Source organism: Aspergillus luchuensis, chromosome 6 (genome assembly GCF_016861625.1).
Source record: "Aspergillus luchuensis IFO 4308 DNA, chromosome 6, nearly complete sequence".
NCBI lineage: Eukaryota > Fungi > Ascomycota > Eurotiomycetes > Eurotiales > Aspergillaceae > Aspergillus > Aspergillus luchuensis.
This window is the reverse complement of record NC_054854.1, coordinates 2903960-2925976: the sequence shown is the minus strand read 5'-3', so window position 1 is coordinate 2925976 and position 22017 is coordinate 2903960. Positions and strand designations below refer to the sequence as shown.

Sequence of the window (22017 nt, the reverse complement as noted above, 5' to 3'; positions counted from 1 at the left end):
TTCTGGCATCAGCGTTTCATGGTCTAGGCTTTTAACCCATGCTGCACTAGACGGTAAGAGAATGTGAGATGAAGGCTTTGAATACCCTGATCAGTCCGGCTCGTCCGATCGGTAAGAAGACATCATATCCCCCCATTTGCGGCTTCGATTGTCAGCAGCTAATAGCGGACGTTTTCCGCGCTGATTGCTCTTCTCATGTTACCTCCGCTGCAGATCCGGAAATACGCGGTATCTTAATCTAGTCCCATAGTCCAATAAACCGTTTCATCCAAGTGAGTAGCACGGCTAGTAACATTAAATAAATGGCTCATACATTGGCTTTCTAATAAAGTTTCAATCGTGGAGCAACGTCCGGCTATGTTCCGGATCTGTTCCGGCTATCTTCCTCATCTCGGTTAGTTACTTAGTATGTAAATGCCCTCTAGTCACGCAAGAACATTTTTTGACCTCAACAAATTGAAGCTCACATATTCCCAGGAAAGGCCCCATGATGCTTGTTCCGTCGCTTCCTCTATTAGCACTTGTTATTCCATTGATTGCAAGTGCCGGAAAAGTAGGACATCGGGAAATAACTCCAAACCCCTCAGTTACTGTACAGAATGGCACCTACTATGGACTTCACAACCCAGACTATGATCAAGACATCTTCCTTGGCATGCCTTATGCACAGCAACCTATTGGAGAACTTCGCTTGCAGACCCCACGGCCAATGAATACCTCCTGGCCGGTACCAAGAAATGCAACGGAATACTCACCCGCTTGTGTCGGGTTTAATCAGACTAAGGGTGCTTCTGAAGCCTGCCTTACACTGAATGTCGTCCGCCCAGCAAGCATCGCTCATCATAGCAGTCTGCCCGTTGCTGGTCAGTAATCATCCCGGATCTAATCATAAAGGCCAGAACTGACCTTGCACTCGGGCGCAGTCTGGATTCATGGTGGCGGATTCACTTCCGGCTCTTCATCACAGAAACAGTACAATCTTTCCTTCATTGTTGACCAGTCAGTCCAAATGGGAAAGCCCATTGTCGCAGTCAGTCTAAATTATCGTCTTCATTGCTGGGGTTTCATGTGGAGCAATGAGATGAAGGAAGCCGGAGTAGGGAACCTGGGACTTAGAGACCAACGCTTAGCTCTGCATTGGATACAAGAGAGTACGTATATTTGTACTGAACCTATAGTACGGATCTGACCATGACTTAGACATTGCTGCTTTTGGTGGCGACCCTGCTCAGGTTACGATCTGGGGTGAAAGTGCCGGCGCTAATAGCGTTGGCACGCATCTGGTTGCTTACGGAGGGCGCGATGATGGTATATTCCGTGCAGCAATCAGTGAAAGTGGTGCCCCGAGTGTTTATCAACGTTATCCGACACCTGACGATTGGCAGCCCTATTACGATGGCATTGTGAATGCATCGGGATGCAGTTCAGCAACGGATACTTTGGCTTGTCTCCGAACGATCCCAACTGATACATTGCACAGTATTTTCGATAACACGTCTATTGTACCCGAGCACTCTATATCAGGCCTCAGCGGAGCGAAATTCATTCCTGTCATAGATGACGACTTCATTAAAGGAAGTGGCACGATTCAGCTTCAAGAGGGCAAATTTGTCAAAGTTCCATACCTGATTGGAGCTAACGCCGACGAAGGGACAGCATTCGCTGTACCGGGAGTCAACACGGATGCCGAGTTTCGAGAGCTAGTCAAAGACTTGGGCCTCGACAACGCTACCACTGATATCTTTGAGGCCCTGTACCCAAATATCCCTCAGATTGGGATCCCCGCCATAATGGTTGGAAAGCCACCGTCCGGATATGGAAGGCAATACAAGCGTGTGGCCGCATTTCAGGGTGATGTAAACATCCATGGCCCACGTAGGTTGGCTAGCCAGGCATGGTCATCCCGCAATGTCACGGTTTATAGCTACAGGTTTGACGCTGTCAGTCCTGGGAATGGCCCTGCTGCTGGATCCTATGCCGGGGCCACTCATGGGTCAGAAATGCCCTACGTCTTTCATAACGGTGATGGCGTGTGGTATGACTTCAACAAGACGACCATGGAGAGCATACCGAATAGTTATTCACACTTGAGCACAATCATGTCAAGAATGTGGGTCAGTTTTGTGACAACATTGGACCCAAATTACTCTGGAGGTAAGGGCCCACAACCCATTTTTATGATCAGTACGCAATTTCGAACTAGAGCTGAATTAACTGTTTTCTTAGAGAATGTCCACTGGCCGAGATACAATATCGATAATCCGGAAATAACTTTCTTTGACAATACCGTCTCGAATCTCTCGTATGTTAGGTCGGACGTTTACCGCGCGGAGGGCATCAAATACATCGGTGATCACCTTGCAAGTAGTTTCGGGGAATAGTGAAGATCAAGTATCTTCAAAGTCTGATATTAGAGTGCATATACCTATATAAGCGGTGTGTGAGAGAAGCAAAGCACATACGACCACAGGGTGTGGAAAATAGGGCTTCCCGTCCGCTCAGCCGTACTCAAGCCACACGCCGGGAGGTTAGTAGTTGGGTGGGTGACCACCAGCGAATCCCTTCTGTTGTATGTTTTTCATCTTTTTTTTTTCTACACCTAGTAAAATAAATATTCTGAAGAAACATCTCGAGCTCTCTCGTCCTCAAGGATAGAGAAAATATTGAACAGTATTTTCCTGAGTGTTTGACATTGAATCGAAGGCAATTCATGAGCCGAATCAGTCAAGCTACATTTACTACGCAGGGAAACCAACTTTGCTACCTTGACAGAAGTTTAAGACATGCGGGACGGTCAATCTTGTCAGTTCAACCTCAGGCTTTCTTGGTGGTATAGCTGTAACCGGGTAGATCACCTCCTAGCATGCAGTAACTGGCATGTTACGTAAATCTCGACTGGCGGCGAGTAATTCCGGCATTCCAGTGGGCGCTGTCACCTCCTTTGTCACACCTACAGCGCTGGCAGGTGATCTACGGAGACATGACAGAAAATGGGATCCCAGTAAAGGGTCTGAAGGTGTTGCTAAAGCCGGGTTTGGAGGTATCTACATGTGCAAGAAGCTCACAGACCAAGGGCTATCTGTCAAGGTCATCGAAGCTGCACCTGATGTGGGAGGAACATGGTATTGGAATCGTTATCCTGGTGCATTGCCCGAGTAAGTCGACACACCACGATACATGGGAGTATGCTCATGGTACAGCCAGTACCACGATCTTATTTCTTCCGATAATTGTGGGACCTTGAAGATCTTCGCGAACAATCCTTGGAAACGAGTCTCTGAAGCAGCCCGAGATATTGGCTTACCTTGGGAATGTTGTCGACAGACACGATCTATACAAACACAGGCAGTGTAACACAGAGGTGCAAAGAGCCATTTATGATGACGTTGATAACTTCGGGACTCCTTCGCTACCAGCCGGTCCTCGGTCAACATCCCGATATAATGTGATGACTGTGGGACTGCTACCTAAAATCAATTACCCTGATATACCCAGGCTCAAGACATATAAAGGCGAGATGTATCACACTGGGGATTGGCCCGCCCCCTATGGGTTCACAGGAAACAGGAAGGCGCGTCGGGGTGTTTGGGAACGGATCCACGGGTGTTCAGTTGGTCACTGCAGCGGTGCAAATCAAGCAAACTTGTCTAGCACCATGTGACACAACAGGCAACCAGATGTTAACTAGTTAGTTAGCCGTATAGTAATCGGCCTTGACTCTTACTTTATCTTCGTTGATATTGCTTTAAGAATTAATCTCAAAGACACAATCAACGGCTTGTACCAAACCAAACTCAATACATCCAGTTGATGCCATTTGCAGGCTAGCAGTGGTTATTTACCCATAAACCCCAGAGTCCGTATCGAATCGAAGCCGCGCACGCGCCGAGGCTTACTCCGCTTCAATTGTTCCCATCCCCTCCAACTCCGTGGGTGCTACTTTATCGAGATGAACTATCAGAGGCCCCCTTTCGAGCCCTTGCAGTTCGTCCCCGCACGAGACAGGGAGACGATGCTGGATCTTCCAGTTCGGGGGGTTGATGTCGTCGCCCATGACCCGCTTGAAAATGGCGGCAATCACTGGTGCTTTTATCTCAATGTTACGGATACTACGTCGGTGCAGGTTGACATGACTCCGTCCTACAGTATCCCTGGTGCCACAAACCCCAACGGCAGTAAGGGCTTTTTGATCATTAGCTATCTAGAGCACTCTGTTCCAATATCGACTACGGCACAGAAAGTCGTGCGAATGAACGCTCGCCCTGGCTGCAGAGCGCGAGATTTCCTCAACTTAATACTGAGCCAGAAGCGTCATCAATATGAGTTTAACTTTGCAGGAGAAGGCTGCAGATTTTGGACCACCCAGCAAATTGACCTCTTTGGAAGATCTGGGTTCCTCATCAACCCTTCCCAGGCTGAAGCCGCGAGAGACGCTATTCTGACGAAGTGGCCCAGTGGAGTTTGGTACCCTCTTGTGGTTGGCACCTACTATCCCTGACGGTCGTCTATCCATGCGCATACCTTGTGGATGTATTCCTCAGCGAGTTGTGTAAAATGCTCTTTGTGTTACGCTCTGTTGAATTCATATTTGGTCCTTTTCCTTTGTCTACGAAAGGAGACAAAATATAAAGACAAAAACATACAACAGAAGGGATTCGCTGGTGGTCACCCACCCAACTACTAACCTCCCGGCGTGTGGCTTAAGTACGGCTGAGCGGACGGGAAGCCCTGTTTTCCACACCCTGTGGTCGTATGTATCAGATTTATGTTGCATAAAGTTAATATGGTTGCCAAATTCTTTCAATTTGAATGTTGTGTTTATCATTAACCCTCTTATCTAAATGCAGAAGGGTGGAGGGTTGTCCACTCGGTCCAGTTCCTGAGGCAATGATTTGCCCGACAACACCCAAGGACGTTGCGAATCGCAAAGCTTGCATTCAGAATCTTATCAGGCGCTTAACATGGGTTGCCATCATTGTGCAGTCCCCGTTTATAGATCAGTTGGAAAAAGAGCCGGAAAGACACAATTGATGTAATCAATGAACTTATGGCAATGTAGAGACTGCGTGGGATATTGAGGAAGAACAATGTGCAGCTTGTGACTATCGGTTAGCTTCAGGTTGCATAGTAATCGGTCCAATGCAAACACCCCCGGACATAGTATATATACACACATTTACAGCCGAACATCTTTTACCCCAGTGAACATTTACTTCGAATACTAAGCTTCGAGGCTTGTGTGTTACAGAAAGATAACACTGAGCTGCGCTAAAAGAGACCGTATATTCAAATTAGATGACTGTGCACGAGACTGTATGTATGTCTGTGCGAGTGGTGAATTGTTTTTTAGGGCTAAGCCTAACATCATAGATACCGTGGGCTGGTAATTCGAGTGAATAGGCCACCTGAGAAACAACTGTAGGTGAGAGAGGTGAGAAGGTCTGCCTTACCTACTACATGGTCCCAATTCAGGCATTTTGAGAAACACAGGACCGCCTCTCTCTTTCTAGTCCTCGTGCACGAACCATAACTGCTACAACACATATAATCTCATTTTCACCATAACAACTGCTGCAACACAACGAGTGTCTACTGAACGAAACGCCACCCCAACTCTGAACGAAAGATGAGCGACCCAGATGCCAAGAAGAAGACTGAGGAGGTGGAGAAAGACAGCTGGGCTGGTAGCTTCGCACTACCTGAGACCCAAGACGATTGGAAGATGCTGGAGAAATTGGGCAAGTTAAAGAATTCCACGCTACATTCGATTAAGAAGATGGCCTCAGGAAGCAAAGTGCTTCGTAAACAATTTGTTATGTTTTGGACTATATGGCCTTTCCCTCGACCTAGGGATCAATTTTATCAGAGAATATTTGAATATGGCATTGACGACGCAACTTTGAAACAAGCCATCGCAGTTGTTGATGGGTCTAAGGAATTCAAAAGATACCTGGCGTTGATAGAGGCCAAGATACCAGCTGACAACTTGGTCGAATCGGATGGGCCGGCTCCTTTATGCCCGTCCTACGCTATCAGGAGGACTTGAACTACATTCCGCCGTCCGACACTCCCACCACCAGGAACAGAAAAAGAAAGTTAAGAGGATCCATCCCCTGGCTCGATACTGGCAACCAAGGTTAGTGAGAAATTGGCACACTATGCTTTCAGCTCTGATAGCTGATTGCGATGAAAAGAGGTCCCCAGAGGAAAGTATTACGCCTCAGACGAGGCAATTGTGAACGCTGCGCTTCTACTCTTTTTACAAGCTGTTACAGGCCTGTCCGGCAATCATGATGTGAAGTGGACCATTGAACGCGTCTCGTTTAAACTTGATTTTACTAACGCTCGATTTACAACAATCACCGACGGCGCCATGGTGACCAAGAATAGTGGTAAAACCCGGGGTCTCTGCGAAGTAAAGAGAAAACAGCTCGGTCATACAGATCAAAGCGCGGCAACGGTTTCTAAGCAGGAGACGGCAGAGTTAGTCGGGCTCATCAAGAATAACGGTTCCACGGTATTCCTGAATGGCCAGTAAGTGTTGCTGCACTTGGAACTGTATTGTTCGAATGTATGCTAACAACAGCAGTCACCACCTAACTTCGCAGTACGCGAACGAGATCTATCTCCTATTCGCAAAGGCGCAGGTGTCATACCATGAATACCTCAAAAAGGGAGCAATTGGTAATGATGACTTCTTAGTCATCCAGAGATGTGGCCCCTGGCGGGTGAACGATCCTGCCTGTATGGAGCAATTGGCTGTCATCATCTTAGCCATTGTTTTGCTGGCGGACAAGGCTCGATTCGTTAGTTGAAATACTGAGATTATGGGAGCGAACCAGTAGTTTCGTTTGCTTTGTACGCCGGCGATTCATTCCTCTTGGTGCTTGGTCAGATGCGCAGCAATATGGGTTGATTTGTTAACACGATCTTGGCTCAGTCTGAGGAAACACTCCCGAGAGATGTATCGGCATTTGTTGAAGAATTTGCACGGCCCGGTGAGGTTAGGAAATGCATTGATGCATCAATGCATCAAAAACGAACACTGAACTCGTCAAGTGGATGGGCTTTAGCATTTGAATAGTCGTGACATGTATCTCTATCTAGTATTTCACTCTGTATGTGATTCAGAATGCGAGGGAGAAGGATATTTTACACAAACAAGACATAAGCTCAGCAACCATAATGCACATATAGCCAGTTCACCCCAGTTTACATTTCAAGGACGCGCAAAAGCAGAAGCTTAGACAGAGGGCCATCCTCCAGACCAGTTAATGACATTCCAGCCAAACTGCTTGTCGCCATCAGCATAGCCGATGTCAGTGTTGAGGTAATGGTAGTAAAGGATCGGTCCGTATTCGGGATCATCAAAGACACCCTGGCCACCAGGTGCGTAGACGTTATCGTGACTTTCTAAAACGGGAGTGCCGCCGTTAGCCTGGCAATCATTGCCATCTTTATCGACCTATTTGTTTGAATCAGCGTTAGAGAACAAACCACCAGAACCCATAACCTGGAGAAACTTACAAATCCACCGGTAGCCTTGGTGCTGCGACAAACCATAATCTTATACTCCTCGCCAGGGGCCGGCCGATCGGTGTCAAGGCCACAGCATGTACCCGACGAGAAAAAAAGATAGTAGTAGTTACCGTGCTGGTACATGTATGCTCCTTCTTCGGCCTGACTTCCCGTGGAGTTGAAGGCAAGGTTGTATGCAGAGCTGCCAGCAGACTTGGTTCCCGCTGCGTTCATCGGGACTTGGTAAATGTCGTCGTAGAAAGAGCCAAAGTTCATGTAGAAAGCCCCATCAGCTTTGATGAGATTGGGATCAATGGCATTGTAAAGCTTGCCACTGTGAGAAGAAACGCCGATCGATCCGTGGTCAGTCCAGGTGTTGAGCTCCATGGTAGGGGAGGTGGCGAGGCCGATGGCAGAATTCTGGGTGCCGAACGTGGAGACCGCATAGAATACGTAGTAGGTTTGTTCGATGTAATGAACATCGGGTGCCTTTATTGACACAGGGTATTAGCAATGTGAGGCAAACAGTAGCGTAGCGTACAGTCTGGACTCCGCAACTCACCCACAAGTCTGTGTTTCCAGCGAGGTTGATCTTTGAACCAGCAGGGACAACAGATCCAACCCCTACCCAGGGGCCGTTCAGGGAATCCGAGGTGGCATACGTGATCTCACCACCAGTGGAAAAGCGGAAGTATTTGCCATCGGATACGCGGCGCATGAGACCAGGGTCACTAATGACACATAGACCCGAGCACGGCTCAGGGTTGGCGTAGGCATAGGCCAAGCCGGGGAGGATGGCGAGGGCTGCAAGATTCAAAAGCATGGCTTGAGAAAGAGGCAGAAGGTGATGTAGTACTTAGGAAAGCAGTGAGGGCCGTCCCCAAATAAATAAATAAGCTTATAATTCTCAGCTGGGCACGAGAAAAGGGGTTTCAGGTGAAATATCTCTCCTGGACATCCGCGTCCCCCAAGCACCCTGTACCACCCGCAGACATGAAGGTGGGGTATGTTTAAAGCAACTGTACCCTGACTGATTTCATGTTACTTTGGAAACATCACCCGAACTGCCTAGGATGCCGGTGCAAACCAATCATCGAGAGCTTACAGGGCTATGGAGCACCATCCTTAGTTTCGCAGTCTCAAAATATGAAGGAACAGGCACGACCAGAACCAAGGGATCCACCACCGCAAGGTCGCTACGAAAGGTACAAAGCCTAAGATGCCCCCGAATGTCTTCAGTCGCATGCTAAGCCATATCCAAATTTACTTTGGTCGCAGTTATACATACAGGAATAGGGGGCCAATTAAATTCAAAATATTTCTATATAGTCACAATAGCCCATCGCTTCAGCTTAATTTCCCGTTTAGCAAAATTGAAAATGCAAAGCCCTTCAGGCTTCAAGATCCTTCAAATATTAACCTCGGATCAGAAAGTGCCGGCATTATGTCTCCCTTTCCGCTATAAATTTGTTCAACCGTTCATTAGGCGGTGGGATTGCCCATGTCACCACAAATCTCAGAGTGGGCCAACATAGCTGGATAGTACTGTGGATAGAGCTCTGCTGCCTACGGTTGTGCCTGCGGAAGTGAGTTTCAAAATAAGTACGCTCTGAGCCATGATATTGTAGAAATACATCCTTTTGTACCTTGAAAGGGCATGATCAGGCTCACTCTTCTTCGGCAGTTGGACAGCCGACAAACATAGAATAGGGCTGGTTATAGTGGGGGTGTTTCTTCCGCTAAGGATTCATTGGTGACAGGCGTTGCAACGAAGTGGAACACTTTCATGTCCCTGAAGCGCCACAATCGTAAGTGGGCAATGCGTAGGAGGCGGAAGTAGGATCTAAGTCACGCGCTAAGACCAATTCGCTCCGAGTATGTCTCAGATTTCAAGCCAGCGGTGCTACTGGTGCTGCCACCGCATACCCTGCCTTCGGAAGATAGAAGAAGCTAATCTCGCTGTGTTCACGGCGATGCCACTTCTTGATAAAAAAAGGTTCGATGCTTACTTCCATACGAGCGATTACAGCGTCAAACAGGCCTGTGTGTATACGTAACGTTACTATTGGGTAAAAAGAAGTCGAGGGCCAACCTGCATGGGGAGTAAAAATCAGCAAAGTAGACGGCCATAGACGTGGTCAATAATACAAACAGTCTAAACTAGTCAAACACTTCTAGCGACAGGGTCCAAGTTAGGATCGGTCAATTATAGGCGATCACTGTCAGCTATGAGACGATCGCAAACATCAAGGGTTTTATCAGTGGGCCTGGGGCTTACAGTGCGCACAGCTTTCCCAAAAGGGTATCGGCCAAGATGTAGCTACTGGTTAGAACTTTCAACCCGAAACACTAATCCTCTGAAGATAGGTACGGAATTACGGATACGGAGTGCATATCCACTTCTCACTCAGAGCTCCACCTTTTACTGATAAGCTTCAGGCTCTGCCAAGCTAATTAATTTATCCGGGTATACATCGGACTGCCTGGATGTGATTTCCTTATTGTCCCACCTGATCTAGAAAGATACTACTCACATGACAGGCCTATCTGACAGGCAAAGAGTGAGATACGTTGGGAATCCGTGAAGGTGTAGCGAGTAAATTTCCGCTTTATAATCGTCCTCGGAAAGCGATCATGCAGGTGAGTATAATGGACATGTTATGACTGCCAATTGAATCTTTCGCCTGCTGCACCAGAACGGTCCATCGGAGATCAATCTGTCCCTGACTTCGAAAGCAAGTCCACTAGGCTGGGCGATCGGCTCGGGTCATTTTGCGGTGATTTTAGTGGCAGGTTCGTAATAACTTGGAGTAACTGCCCGTATATGATCTTTTCTGTTACGCGACGCCAGATCATTCATGTCAGATGCGCATGTATCATCATAGAGTACAATGAGAATTATTCAGCATGTTGGCTGTATTCAGATCATTACCAGGCATTCACTTTCAAGGGTCCTGTCCGAAAACGGACTAGCGGGCTATACACACTTTGGTGACAGTGTTAGTATGTTCCGCTGATGACAGGATTCTGACGCGGTCATTTGCCATTCAGCTCTCTAACTTTTCCGCCTTTCGCTGAAAGCTCGCACTCTTACTATGTCCATTAAACGAACCTGGGGTCGAATCGTGGGGAGTATGAGAAGGCTTTCCATCATGGACAACGACAAGGCTGAAGAAGCTTTAGAAACGCTGGAACAGACCTGCTCCATCCTCTGGAACGCTAAAACTGGCACTGTTCCAACCGAAGTACTCGCTCGTCTGCCGCTGTCACTTGTAAGCCTTGATCACCAGTCTGTTACCTCAGGGCTGAACGTGCGTTACTTCATTCCGTGGAAGGAGGGGGATCTACGACGTTACGAAAGAAATCTTGCGCCCGTGGAAGGAAATGAGAGGATTTCATGTGATGAGAATGTTCTCCTAAATGGATGTCCGATAGGTTACAGATTGTCCAGACCATGGGGTAGCGGTGGGGAATGGGCGGAAACAATGTGTTCTCGTTTGCTTACAGAAGTGGACATTGCACCCCGCAAAGGCACTCAGGGTGATATGCTAGCCTTGAAGTCGGTGACTGGATGGAGACACCATATGTACGTGCATTTTCTGCAACCATGCTGCGAGCCTGACTCACTTTATGCGTGAACAGCGGGATTCCCGATGAGCCCCCAATTCCACAGCCGTGGTACATACAGAGGGAAAGCTACCAATGGGGCCCATACTGTTACTGGACATTGCGCGGCAATAAACACCCACACGTCAAGGCCTCGATGTTCCATGGCGTTGATGGCATCGATGGAATGGTCTTAAGGGAAGAGATCATGGTTATCATTCTTGTAATGATCAGTCGACTGGAGAACAAAGACTTCAGAAAGCATGCTGTCGTTCCTGTATGTCATCTCCATTTCTTATGGGAAGCTTTTTCACGCTTCTATATATGTTAACCCTTCTTGCTTCTCATCACCTAGGTTATGCTGTTTTCGTTCATGAGAAACCGCCGTGGCCGCATTCTATTCGCACATTGCCTGGGGAACAGACTCGTTATCAAGATGTCGCCTCTATGTCCATTCGAAGTTGAAGGGGAGGGATGGAATGATTCTCTGGCCCTGTTTACGCGCTATCAGGCTGCTGGACCTTCATCAACAGATACAACCAAGTTTCCAGTTGGGCCTGACGGGACTTCTTAGAGCATTGTGGTATTTCCTTGGCAAACCGGAGATACTTACTCTAATACTATTATGCTTGACATTTAACAACATCGAATGTCTTCGTCTGCCTCGATGACTTCCAGAATACCCTGCCTGGGAATCTCCTTTGGGCGTTACGCCATTCCCTCTAGTTTCATCTTTTACGAGCTGTAGAAGAGATATCGAAATAAACCAAAAATAATAAAAATAAGATTAGAAAAATGAAAAGCACACTTGAGACTATAAGATAAGTTGCCCTCAGTGAAGTTCTTTCTTACGATGCCAATGCATAGTGAAATGACGAAGTCCCTTCCTGTGACCTAGATGTAGTGCTGCGATACCTGAAATTGTTAGGTGCGCACTGGCTTTGATAAACCAGAAATAGAGGCTGGAGGTTTGTTAGTATAAATTCGAGCGGGCTGATTATTCTTGGTGAGCTGACTCGACTGTACTAGTCGCTTACTATGACAATAACAGCTCGTTGTTCCATGCCTTTGGGGCTGTTGACCAGCACTTGGGTCTCTTGTTACAGATTGTGAATATTCGATCCCGATGTTTCTCCGCCACACCGTAATAAATGCTACGCGGGAGGCAGGGTTCTGTAACTCGTAAGTAGGAACCGGGACGGCTTTCTATTAGCCAACAATTGTGATCCTTAGACTGCGTCGTAATTGCTAGACCTAGTCTGCCAACCTTTTGATCAGTAACATCAAGTCTGATATGTCACGTGAGTATCAAGTTTGGAGTGCAGTGCTATTTATGGAATCTGTAATGATAGCATAAGACTTGCTCTTGTCGGAACAGGCAGACCTGGATTTCCGGTCACTAAAGCTTCCTAGATTTCAATATAGCGCAGAATATGTAGTAATAGATAAATAGTGGATATTTGTTGCAGAGGTTCCGCTCAGAAGGAAATCGAAAAAGGCAACAAATTGAAAAGTATCAAAGAAAGATGATAAGAAGGCGGCCCTGCATCTTAGGAATTCTTGGCCGGAAATCAGGAAGTACAATTAAATCATTAGATAGTTTTCTCTCTTAAATTACTGTGTAATATTTAATTTATAAAATAATTCCCTGGCCAGTGAAGGATAAGTCTACATTTTCTATAATCTCATATCATTAATAAGAGGATCTAGTGGAACACAGATTGTGAATAGGTTGGTAAGCTTAATGCGACAACTGAAAAATGAAGTTCTCTTGTTACTATATGAAGTAAGGAAAATAAAATTCAGACTTCATGACTTGAACTTTGGTGCTATTCCCACCCCATACACAGCCACTTCTAACAAGAGCCACTATCTACTGCAACTCCGAGAGCAGAATAACCTTCCATCGGAATTCCGAGCATGGCCGAAAAATTAACTTTGTATTTCAACTAATCCTCTTCTGTGGTACATTTCCGAGCGGCATTACTATGACCCGAGGGTTGCGGTCGGAGAAAGGGAACATCGAGTTTGCTCTCCAATAACTGGTCACTACATCTCTTTTCATGATTATTGAGATCTTCTTCTCTAATATTACAGAGTGCGAGTGACATCAAAACCAGATATGGCTAAAAGCCAGAGTCGCCCCCCTCGAAGAAAAGCATGTAGTAACTGCATTAAGTCCAAGGTACGGTGCACTCTAGATCGACCCGCATGCTCTCGATGCAAGGTGACTGGCCGAAACTGCGATTATGGTACGACGTCTCTGGCTTCGGGGCAGCGAAATTCCTCTCGCCTACAAGAAGGACATAGTGGAGAAGCCGGTTCGTTAGAGAGTCAAAGTGTACCTTCGCCTTCAATCCCAGAATTCAGTTCAAGAGTGTTGCAGACGCCACCGTCTTTGTCATATACTCCCAGTCCTTCTGCCAACAATATCATATGGGACCCGCCAACCCAGCAGTCTCAGGAGCCTCCCGTCGATGCAACGTCGAAAGAAAAAGAACTGAACTTCGAAGCGATCCATTTGACCCCGAGCTCTATTGCAGAGGATATTCGCGACCGGTGGCTTAGGCCGTTTTTCCTGCCTGCGCACGGACGAAGTGAAACTCCGAAAGTCTGCCATCCTTATACCCTACAATTTCTTGCAAGGATCTTGAAGACATATCCACGATATATGTTGAGAGATGGACGACCCCCTCCTATTATTCACCATGTCCAGGTCAGGGAGAATAAGACGCCTCGAGCACTGGCGAACTGCTACAGTCTGGTACGTATGTGGGAACAGGCAGTCCCGGGGAGCGAGGAGATAGTCATGAATACAGTCGCAGGGGAGATGGCAAGACTTGCCAGTGAGGTATGCATATCCTTAATTGCACATGAGATAAAGTTATGAAGCAAAGGTGGTAACAAGATTAAAGAGTCCGAATCAACATGACTACGAGCTCCTCTCTAGCTTTCAAGCCTACCTCATCTACTCAGTCTTGATCTACTTTGGCCCTCAAGGTAATTTCACAGACACGATCATGATAACCCTCATGGATATGGCATCTCAGACCGCTCGAAACGGCCTCTTCTGTGATGCTGAGTTAGCACGGACCAGACCGACATGGGAATCCTGGATTGTCGCAGCCACAAAACGCCGTGCAATTTTCACTCTCTACCTCTTTAGCAATATCTATAACGCTGACCGTATGCTACCTAATTTCGTCGCAGAGGAGCTGAGAGGCGTATATGCGCCGGGTAATAAGACACTATGGGAAGCAGCTGACCGAGAAACGTGGAATAAGGAGTACGATAGATACCTATTAGATTGGCAAGATGGAAGCTTGGAAATATCTGAATTATGGCCATCTCCGGAGAAGGAGGAGCCGGAACGGAGGAGAAGGATCGAACGCTGGGTTCAAACAGTTGATGAGTTCGGCATGATGATGTACAGTGTTTGTGCCCATATCCATGGGTCCTAATCAAGGATATGCGACTCCAGTTGTGAATTGCATGCTATTTAAATTACTTGTGCGCTCATTTCTTCTATATTTTATGGTGTATAGTGTAGGTTTTGTGATTCCAAATAGAGAGTTATGGATATACATTCGACGCGATGATTCTCCTAGACCAAAGCACCAAGCATGCGACGTTTTTGCAAGGTCAATCCGAGAAAAGCTGATATCCTCAAGCCTCCGGGTCTCTGGCTTGATACTCTGGATCCTCCTCCATAGTCACACCGGCTTCCTCCAACAAACGAGGGAACCATCTCAACATCCGGTCACGAAAGACTTCATATCCGGCTCCTTTCCGCAGCACCTTCATATTCTCCGCATCGAAGTTCATGCCACCGCGCTTGTACACTTGCCATTTCTGTAGACCATAATCCACCACCAAGTCTACCGCATTGATCACCTTGGGCTCAATATCCTCAACCCGAAATCTCTGTCCTTGGCCTGATAAATTGGCAGAAGTCCCGAAGGTCAACATACCCGTCGGGTCATCATCACAAAGGCGACCGAGCTCTCGCAGAAATGGACCTTCAGGAACTGCTATGCTGACCGTATCACCCTTTGTGACTTGTGATAGAGTCGCCGGTTCGAGAGCTGCCAAACGCGGGTGAAGGTTTTCGGTATCGTATTTAGCAATAATCCCGACAATCATCGCCATATCATCTGTCAAAACCCGTGTCATTTCAAACTTGGCCTCCGAAAGCAAGTGGATTTCTCGATGTTGCTTGTATGTCCCGATTATGCCGATGTTGTGACCCTCTCGACGATCCTTGGCTGAGAATATACGCTGGACTCCAGCCTGCGTACTCGTCAAGAGCGCGTAGCCGACATCTGTTGGAATGATGACGACCCCACCGCTCTTTAGAGTGTCGTGGGTCAGTTTAGCATCGCGAGGGACATTGGGCGCAGTGCCCTTCTCGGGTATGAACCGGGGAGCCATGCACGGAATATTGTAGTACTGTTGTGTTGGAGTTCAGATACAGGGCCGGTGTCGAAGGATGAAAAGGGACGTACGCCCGATGCATAGAAGTGTGGTCACAGACTTTAGAAGTAAGGATGAACATAATATATCAAGCGATGCGAGTAAACGCGATCCTGTCATTATGACGCGGAGATACCGCGGTTTCCTCGGAGCAACGCCGTTCGGAGTTGTACCACGGAAGAGATCTCTTTAGGATACAAAGTTAATTTCATATCCACACTCGGAATTCCGATAACAGATTTACTTTGCTTTCGGAGTTGCAGTAGGTATCTCATCCATATATAGGTCTTCATGGAATGGTTTATAGAGCATGTAGAGCTTGCTTTCTATCTGTCGCTCGTTTTTATAAAATAACTTTCTATTATATTTTACATCCGAAGTTACAGTATACTACATATCAACTATTACATGAGTGCTGTGTCCTCCAGCATGGATGTCTTACTGCGAGAAAGTGCTTTTGGCCGAATTCTCAACTACCTCTCCAACGGCAACCTTTTTCGGGCCCCTGACCACGCAAAATCGAAAAGTGAAGTGACCACGAGCGAAAGTCCGTCGCCTACATCTCCAGGTGCTCTTGACTTTATCCTTGTGGATTTTAGCGGACCCGATGATCCAGACATTCCCAGGAATTGGCCAATGTTGGCGAAGACAGTTGCCATGATCGATGTGATGTTATTGAACTTCAGTTTCTACGCGGCATCAGCAATCTTCACGCCGAGTATTCCCTTATTCGAGAAGGATTTAGGTGCGACAACTGCCGAAGGAACATTGGGACTCTCCCTTTTCGTTATAGCATATGGCATTGGGCCTCTCATTGTGCGTCGACTTTTTCCTATTCACATATGATCTTTATCTTGTTTGCTAATGACGGAATGCTTCCAGCTTTCTCCTCTGTCCAACTTACCCTCGATTGGACGCACTCCGGTATATGTTCTCGGCTCTTTTGCATTTTGCCTGTTTAATATAGGGACTGCCCTGGCCAAGAACCTGCAAACCATACTAGTCCTGCGCTTTTTTGGGGGTCTAGTCGGAAGTGCACCTATTAGTGTGGGAGGCGCTACACTGATGGAGGTCTTCAAGCCTAACCAGTGCCCGTATGCGATTGCCCTGTACGCGGTCAGTGGAGTCTGCGGGCCGATTTTAGGGCCGGTATGTCATTTTCTGTCGAGCTACTTAGTGTATATGAGCTAACTAGGTCACTATAGATACTCGGGACTCTGGTAATGTAAGAGTTGATCCCTCCAATCCGGCAATGTCGATGCTAATGGATAATATAGAGAGCGCTGGCAAACATGGACTGCGACTCTGTGGCTTCTCTCAGGCGTCACAGCCTTTACGACAGTGTTCATATTCTTCTTATTGCCCGAGACATTGAGCACCAATATCCTTCTACGCCGGGCACAAAGACTACGCAGACAGACGGGAGACCCTGCATATCAAAGTCAAGCCGAATTAGATACACCAGGCGCATCCCTTGCCGTGCGCATTGCTAGACAAACAGTGGATGACTTTAAACTCTCTTGCACGGACCCAGTGATCCTATTTGTCAACATGCATACAATGCTCATCTATGGCATACTGTACCTATGGTTTGAGTTCTTTCCATTCGGTGAGTCAACCCAATTCTGGCCGTACCTTGCCCACAAATTACTCACTGGCCATAGTGTTCGATGGAATCTACCATTTCAATGATATTCAACAAGGCCGTAAGTCGCTAACCAAACTATCTTTGAAACTAATCTAATCTGTATTTAAGTTGCATTCTTCGGTATCCTTGTGGGTGCCGCACTTTCCGTCATTGTATACGTCCTATGGTTATACTTTTCATACCAGCCACGGGTCGCAAATTCGGACATCATTGTCGAACCTGAAGCGCGTCTAGTCCCCGGTCAAATCGGAGCAGTGTGCATTCCGATCTGCCTCTTCATTTTTGCCTGGACATCTCGAGAGGGGTAAGCGCATGAATGCCGTTTAATATGCACAACCCAGCATTAACACAGGTTTAGCGTACATTGGATCGTTCCTATCATTGGGACTGCTTTCTTTGCACCAGGCTTCTATCTCACATTCCAATCTGTACTAAATTACCTCGGAGAGTCCTATCCAAGATATATAGCAAGTGTGTTTGCTGGGAATACCTTCTTCCGAAGCTCATTCGGCGGTGCATTACCTTTGGCTGCTCCGCAGATGCTGAAGTCGCTCGGCATTGGATGGTCGTCGAGCACGTTGGGCTTTATTTCTGTTGCAATGCTTCCCTTACCTTTTATTCTGGAGCGGGTAAGATACCTTCATGGCTACAAAGAATATGGAGATCTAGCTAATTCTTCGATAGTATGGAAAGCGTCTGCGCTCGTGGAGCAAGTACGCCAACTAGTTATTCCTGGGGATCCAAATCCTTCTTCGGGCTGCTGTACGGGCTGCTGTGATATGGGCAGAATGGCTTTTTGCCCGTTTTACGACCAGGAATAGAAATAATTCTCTGGTTGTCGGCTTCTGCTTTGTTCCAATCACTGGCACAGGACTGACCGAGACCCCATCGGCCCACAGCCTGGGTACGGCCACCATGGCTCGGCCAAATTTCTTGACGGTTATAGAATATCCTTTCCCACTTTCTCTGATTCCTATATTCAGTTTTCTGATATAACTTTGTAATACAAAATGTTCGTGGTTTCCATGCTACAATTGCATATTGTGTATTGAAGTCGACTTATCCACCACAATTATTGGATGGAGATCTAGCGAAATATTCAGACAATTCATCATTGATAGTCGATGGTTAGCTAAATACAAATCTATATCATCCAACAATTATTGCCCTCTGCCACATCTTGTGAGTAAGACAGGCCTTTTAGCTAGCTAGTTAAGAGTCAATGTGCGAAGCCCTTCTGAATGTACGACTCTCTTCTCTACACCCGCTCATGTCAATCCGACCGGACAGCGCGAATCATCCTACTTAGACCTTCTTTCAAGACGTGTGGTGGATGCGCAAACACCATGCGAAACCACCCTGTTTCTTCTGCAGCATAAATAGTTCCCGGCGCGATGTACACCTTTTCTTGTCTAAGCCTAGCAAGGATGTCCTGATCAGTGGCTGTTCGGCTTTTCATCAGAGCCCCCAGGTTCAACCATATAAAAAAGGCAGCGTTGCACTCCACGTAGGGAATATTATGGGCCTGGAGAAACCTTGTCGCAAATTGATAGCTTTCTGCAAGCCGACTCCTGTTGGTCGAGGTGTATTCCTCCAAGAACCTGTCATCTGTAAGTAATGATGAGGCGATACGGTCTGCAACGCTGGACGGGAAATTATAAAGTCTACATAAAAAGAACGGTTAGCATTTGTCCCAATAGGAGGCATATTGTGAGATCCCTACGATATCCCTTCTACTGCGTCCAAAAGCTTTCTGTTGTATTTGCTGATTAGGCATCCGATTCGTAAGCCCGTTGAACCATAATCCTGCTCAGTATTAGACACTATTGCTCACAGGGATCACTGAAGAGATGTCAAACTTTGCTTAACCCCCAAACAACATGCACCATTCTTGGATCCATGAACTCCTCTATCTTAAATGATAATATCGACTTGAAAGTGGGCGCATCAGGAAGGCGCGGATTTTCCCAGACAGACTGCGCGTAGATTTCGTCGCTGATCAAATGAAGTCCGTTTCTGGAACAAAACTTCATATACTCCTTCAAGGCATCGTCGGAGTAGCAGCGTCCTTGGAAGTGGTTCAATGAATTGTAACTCCTATTTCGCTTGAATGACACTGGAACCTACCAAGAGGATTATGTGGCGAGCACAGCAGTAAAGCCTTGACCTGTAGGCCTTTCCTTTTCGCCTCTGCCCAAGTCCGCTCATACTCGTTAATAGCGGCGATGCTGAACGGGTCGGTTGTGCCGAAGGCGACTTCAATTAATCCGATCCTGTAACAATCAGCGCCTTAACCATGAAGAAATTATGATGACATCCCTTACTGTGGTCGCGTTCCAAATATAGTCTTGAAAGCATTGAAGTAGGGGCGTCCGACAAGGATGTAGTCACCAGCATCGGCTAAAGCCCAGGCACAGCACTCGAGTGCGTTGCTGACACCTGACGTGACGGCAATGTCGCACGGATAAAGTGCAGTTTGGGGGTTGAAATAACGGTTCAAGAATTGGCAGATGGCATTTTTAAGCCGATGTGAGCCACTAAACCCGTCCCCGTAGGTTAATACGTGTGCGTCAAATTGGGCCTGTGACCGTTAGTATGAGGTATTGGGGAAAGAAGAAGTGGAAATAATCATTACATTGCTGTTGACAAATTCCATCATCTCTGCATGCATGAGGGTCTGAGCAATATTAGTGATGAGACCATAAAGAAGACCGTGCAATTTCGTCCTACATTCTCGGCCAGACCCAGATTGACTATACCTTCGGGATTGGACTGCGCATCCCAGAGATCCCCCAAAACGTCCAGGAAGGCCGGTTTCTGGGCTGCGAGCGCCCTACCTCTTGCTGAAGTAATTTCCATGATGTGTTCTGTGCAATAGAGAGCCCTAGGGAAAGGTGCAAAGTACAAGACATACGATGTTACAAAGCCCCAACTCAATATAGGACGTACATTCTTCACATGACGCCACGTGGGGCATGTTTCGGGAAGGCGCATCTGCATCTTTGCGGCTATTGCGGGTGGAACGGGAAGATCATCGACATTATTCTCCCTTGAACTTGATCATATCTTCTCTCTTTTCTAGAAGCGCATGTTTTAGTTTCCTAAAAATATACGAAGTGATGGCCGATGACAACCTACCTGCTGTCGACTTCGTTGACCGCAGGGGGCTCATTCTCGATTCGGAGCGCAAGTCTGTCACCAACATTCACCCCAAAGGCTTCTTCATACGGCATCCCCCTGCACCCCACGAACTTAATGAGGATCTGACACCGGAATCAAAGTTATTCCAGACTATTCACATGGGAGCCGCCGTCGTGGATACCGGGCGCTGGAAGCTCATCGTAGACGGGCTTGTTGAGCGCCCTTTTTCCATCAATCTCGATCAATTACGAAAGATGCCGTCCGAGACAGTCACCTCTTTCCATGAATGCTACGGCAGCCCCATAAATCCTCCCACAAAGAATGTTTGGCGCATTGGCAATGTCAAATGGACGGGCGTCCCGCTGCATTATCTGCTGTCCATTGCTCGGCCAGATCTTGAGCGAGGACTGTTTGTTTGGTCCGATGGGCTGGACTCGGGTGAATTTGCCGGCGTCTCAGCCGAAAGGTACCAAAAGGACTTACCCATCAAGAAAGCTTTATCATGCGAAGTTCTTGTTGCTTACGAAATGAATGGCCAACCGTTAAACAAGGAGCGCGGTGGACCAGTGAGGTTAGTTGTTCCAGGATGGTTTGGGACGAATTCCACCAAGTGGTTGTGTCGATTATCAGTGCAGGCAACAAGATCAAAGGGGCCATTTACTACTGTCTTTTATAATGAGCTTGATCCAACGGACTCCGAAGGCGTCCGGAAAAGGCCCGTTTGGAAGGTTGAGCCAAATGCGATGATTGTCCGCCCTCGTCCGGACGATGTAATTGTCGGTCTTGGGTACGTTGAAGGCTGGGGGCGCGCATGGGGGGCAGACGAGATTGTGAGGGTTGAAGTCAGTCTCGATGGGGACAGTTGGGATGAGGCAATTGTGTCACCTCGGAAGCAGTTTGAGTGGCAGATATTCTCCTTTCGAGTGGAAGTTCACCGAACCGGGAGACATCACATTCAAGCAAGGGCTACGGATAAATCTGGTGCACGGCAGCCACTAACCGGAAGGCGAAATCACGTTCCAACTGTTCAGATTTGGGTACAGTCTAATATCCCTTAGGGGAACATATCGCATGAAAAAGAACAGTAGCTGAGAAGCACTATTTCATGTGCATAATTGGCTATTGTAATCACCAATGAGCCTTTTGGAATTTGCTCATAAAGACTGCGGGCATAAGTCTCAATGTCTCAATGGCAGGCGACCGTGTGGTTCAGCTGCAATGGTGTTACTGACGAGTATGAACAGGACAGTGATTGCCAAGAGAACAACTTCCTGTCAAATGCCCCCTTGAAACATGCACACGCGGGGTTACTGTCCTGATGGGATCGCCACCATTACTAAAGTGGGTGGTTTCGAGAAGGGACCCGTGGATATATTGTCGAATATATATACATGTCCCTGCTTCCCGCAAAGGGCCAACATAACCTCTTTTGCTAGTAAATCATTACTTATGCGAAAGATGATGACCAGCCTGTATGGAGGGATTTGGCATACTATACTCTGATCATGCCTCACACCAATACGTGATCACACATACTCATTCCTTTCCTAAAAGTGTAACCACCAGGAAAAACAAGTATTCGGTGTTTATTCCTTACAGGCTATGTTATCTTAGTTGAGCTTTGAAAAAGT

General features: G+C 47.1%; 12 protein-coding genes across 12 annotated transcripts; 8 read left to right on the top strand and 4 right to left on the bottom strand.

Annotated features, from left to right (window-relative positions):
• Positions 1-487: 487 nt before the first annotated feature.
• AKAW2_60998A (uncharacterized protein) lies at positions 488-2381 on the top strand (the record flags this gene model as incomplete). Its single annotated transcript, XM_041693185.1, has 4 exons — positions 488-863; positions 924-1151; positions 1201-2154; positions 2227-2381. 4 exons carry the CDS (start codon positions 488-490, stop codon positions 2379-2381), a joined length of 1713 nt encoding a protein of 570 aa, XP_041546496.1.
• A 753-nt stretch (positions 2382-3134) lies between these two features.
• AKAW2_60997S (uncharacterized protein) lies at positions 3135-3434 on the bottom strand (the record flags this gene model as incomplete). Its single annotated transcript, XM_041693184.1, has 1 exon — positions 3135-3434. The coding sequence occupies one exon, from the start codon at positions 3432-3434 to the stop codon at positions 3135-3137; it is 300 nt and encodes a 99-aa protein (XP_041546495.1).
• Positions 3435-3949: 515 nt separating this feature from the next.
• Positions 3950-4498, top strand: AKAW2_60996A (uncharacterized protein; the record flags this gene model as incomplete). Its single annotated transcript, XM_041693183.1, has 1 exon — positions 3950-4498. One exon carries the CDS (start codon positions 3950-3952, stop codon positions 4496-4498), a length of 549 nt encoding a protein of 182 aa, XP_041546494.1.
• A 1128-nt stretch (positions 4499-5626) lies between these two features.
• On the top strand, positions 5627-6046 carry AKAW2_60995A (uncharacterized protein; the record flags this gene model as incomplete). The annotated part of the gene is made up of 1 exon (XM_041693182.1): positions 5627-6046. The coding sequence occupies one exon, from the start codon at positions 5627-5629 to the stop codon at positions 6044-6046; it is 420 nt and encodes a 139-aa protein (XP_041546493.1).
• A 327-nt stretch (positions 6047-6373) lies between these two features.
• Positions 6374-6815, top strand: AKAW2_60994A (uncharacterized protein; the record flags this gene model as incomplete). Its single annotated transcript, XM_041693181.1, has 2 exons — positions 6374-6534; positions 6590-6815. The coding sequence occupies 2 exons, from the start codon at positions 6374-6376 to the stop codon at positions 6813-6815; spliced, it is 387 nt and encodes a 128-aa protein (XP_041546492.1).
• Positions 6816-7243: 428 nt separating this feature from the next.
• Positions 7244-8341, bottom strand: AKAW2_60993S (arabinan endo-1,5-alpha-L-arabinosidase; the record flags this gene model as incomplete). Its single annotated transcript, XM_041693180.1, has 3 exons — positions 7244-7465; positions 7528-8007; positions 8081-8341. 3 exons carry the CDS (start codon positions 8339-8341, stop codon positions 7244-7246), a joined length of 963 nt encoding a protein of 320 aa, XP_041546491.1.
• A 2329-nt stretch (positions 8342-10670) lies between these two features.
• On the top strand, positions 10671-11698 carry AKAW2_60992A (uncharacterized protein; the record flags this gene model as incomplete). Its single annotated transcript, XM_041693179.1, has 3 exons — positions 10671-11104; positions 11161-11401; positions 11480-11698. 3 exons carry the CDS (start codon positions 10671-10673, stop codon positions 11696-11698), a joined length of 894 nt encoding a protein of 297 aa, XP_041546490.1.
• A 1548-nt stretch (positions 11699-13246) lies between these two features.
• AKAW2_60991A (Zn(II)2Cys6 transcription factor domain-containing protein) lies at positions 13247-14585 on the top strand (the record flags this gene model as incomplete). The annotated part of the gene is made up of 2 exons (XM_041693177.1): positions 13247-13975; positions 14040-14585. 2 exons carry the CDS (start codon positions 13247-13249, stop codon positions 14583-14585), a joined length of 1275 nt encoding a protein of 424 aa, XP_041546489.1.
• Positions 14586-14790: 205 nt separating this feature from the next.
• Positions 14791-15555, bottom strand: AKAW2_60990S (L-threonylcarbamoyladenylate synthase; the record flags this gene model as incomplete). Its single annotated transcript, XM_041693176.1, has 1 exon — positions 14791-15555. The coding sequence occupies one exon, from the start codon at positions 15553-15555 to the stop codon at positions 14791-14793; it is 765 nt and encodes a 254-aa protein (XP_041546488.1).
• A 471-nt stretch (positions 15556-16026) lies between these two features.
• On the top strand, positions 16027-17971 carry MDR1_4 (MFS transporter; the record flags this gene model as incomplete). The annotated part of the gene is made up of 8 exons (XM_041693175.1): positions 16027-16413; positions 16480-16746; positions 16803-16822; positions 16875-17206; positions 17262-17303; positions 17354-17549; positions 17604-17874; positions 17930-17971. 8 exons carry the CDS (start codon positions 16027-16029, stop codon positions 17969-17971), a joined length of 1557 nt encoding a protein of 518 aa, XP_041546487.1.
• A 547-nt stretch (positions 17972-18518) lies between these two features.
• AKAW2_60988S (uncharacterized protein) lies at positions 18519-20104 on the bottom strand (the record flags this gene model as incomplete). Its single annotated transcript, XM_041693174.1, has 7 exons — positions 18519-18909; positions 18969-19051; positions 19105-19313; positions 19373-19518; positions 19570-19826; positions 19881-19922; positions 19976-20104. The coding sequence occupies 7 exons, from the start codon at positions 20102-20104 to the stop codon at positions 18519-18521; spliced, it is 1257 nt and encodes a 418-aa protein (XP_041546486.1).
• Positions 20105-20364: 260 nt separating this feature from the next.
• Positions 20365-21444, top strand: AKAW2_60987A (uncharacterized protein; the record flags this gene model as incomplete). Its single annotated transcript, XM_041693173.1, has 1 exon — positions 20365-21444. One exon carries the CDS (start codon positions 20365-20367, stop codon positions 21442-21444), a length of 1080 nt encoding a protein of 359 aa, XP_041546485.1.
• Between the last annotated feature and the right edge of the window lie 573 nt (positions 21445-22017).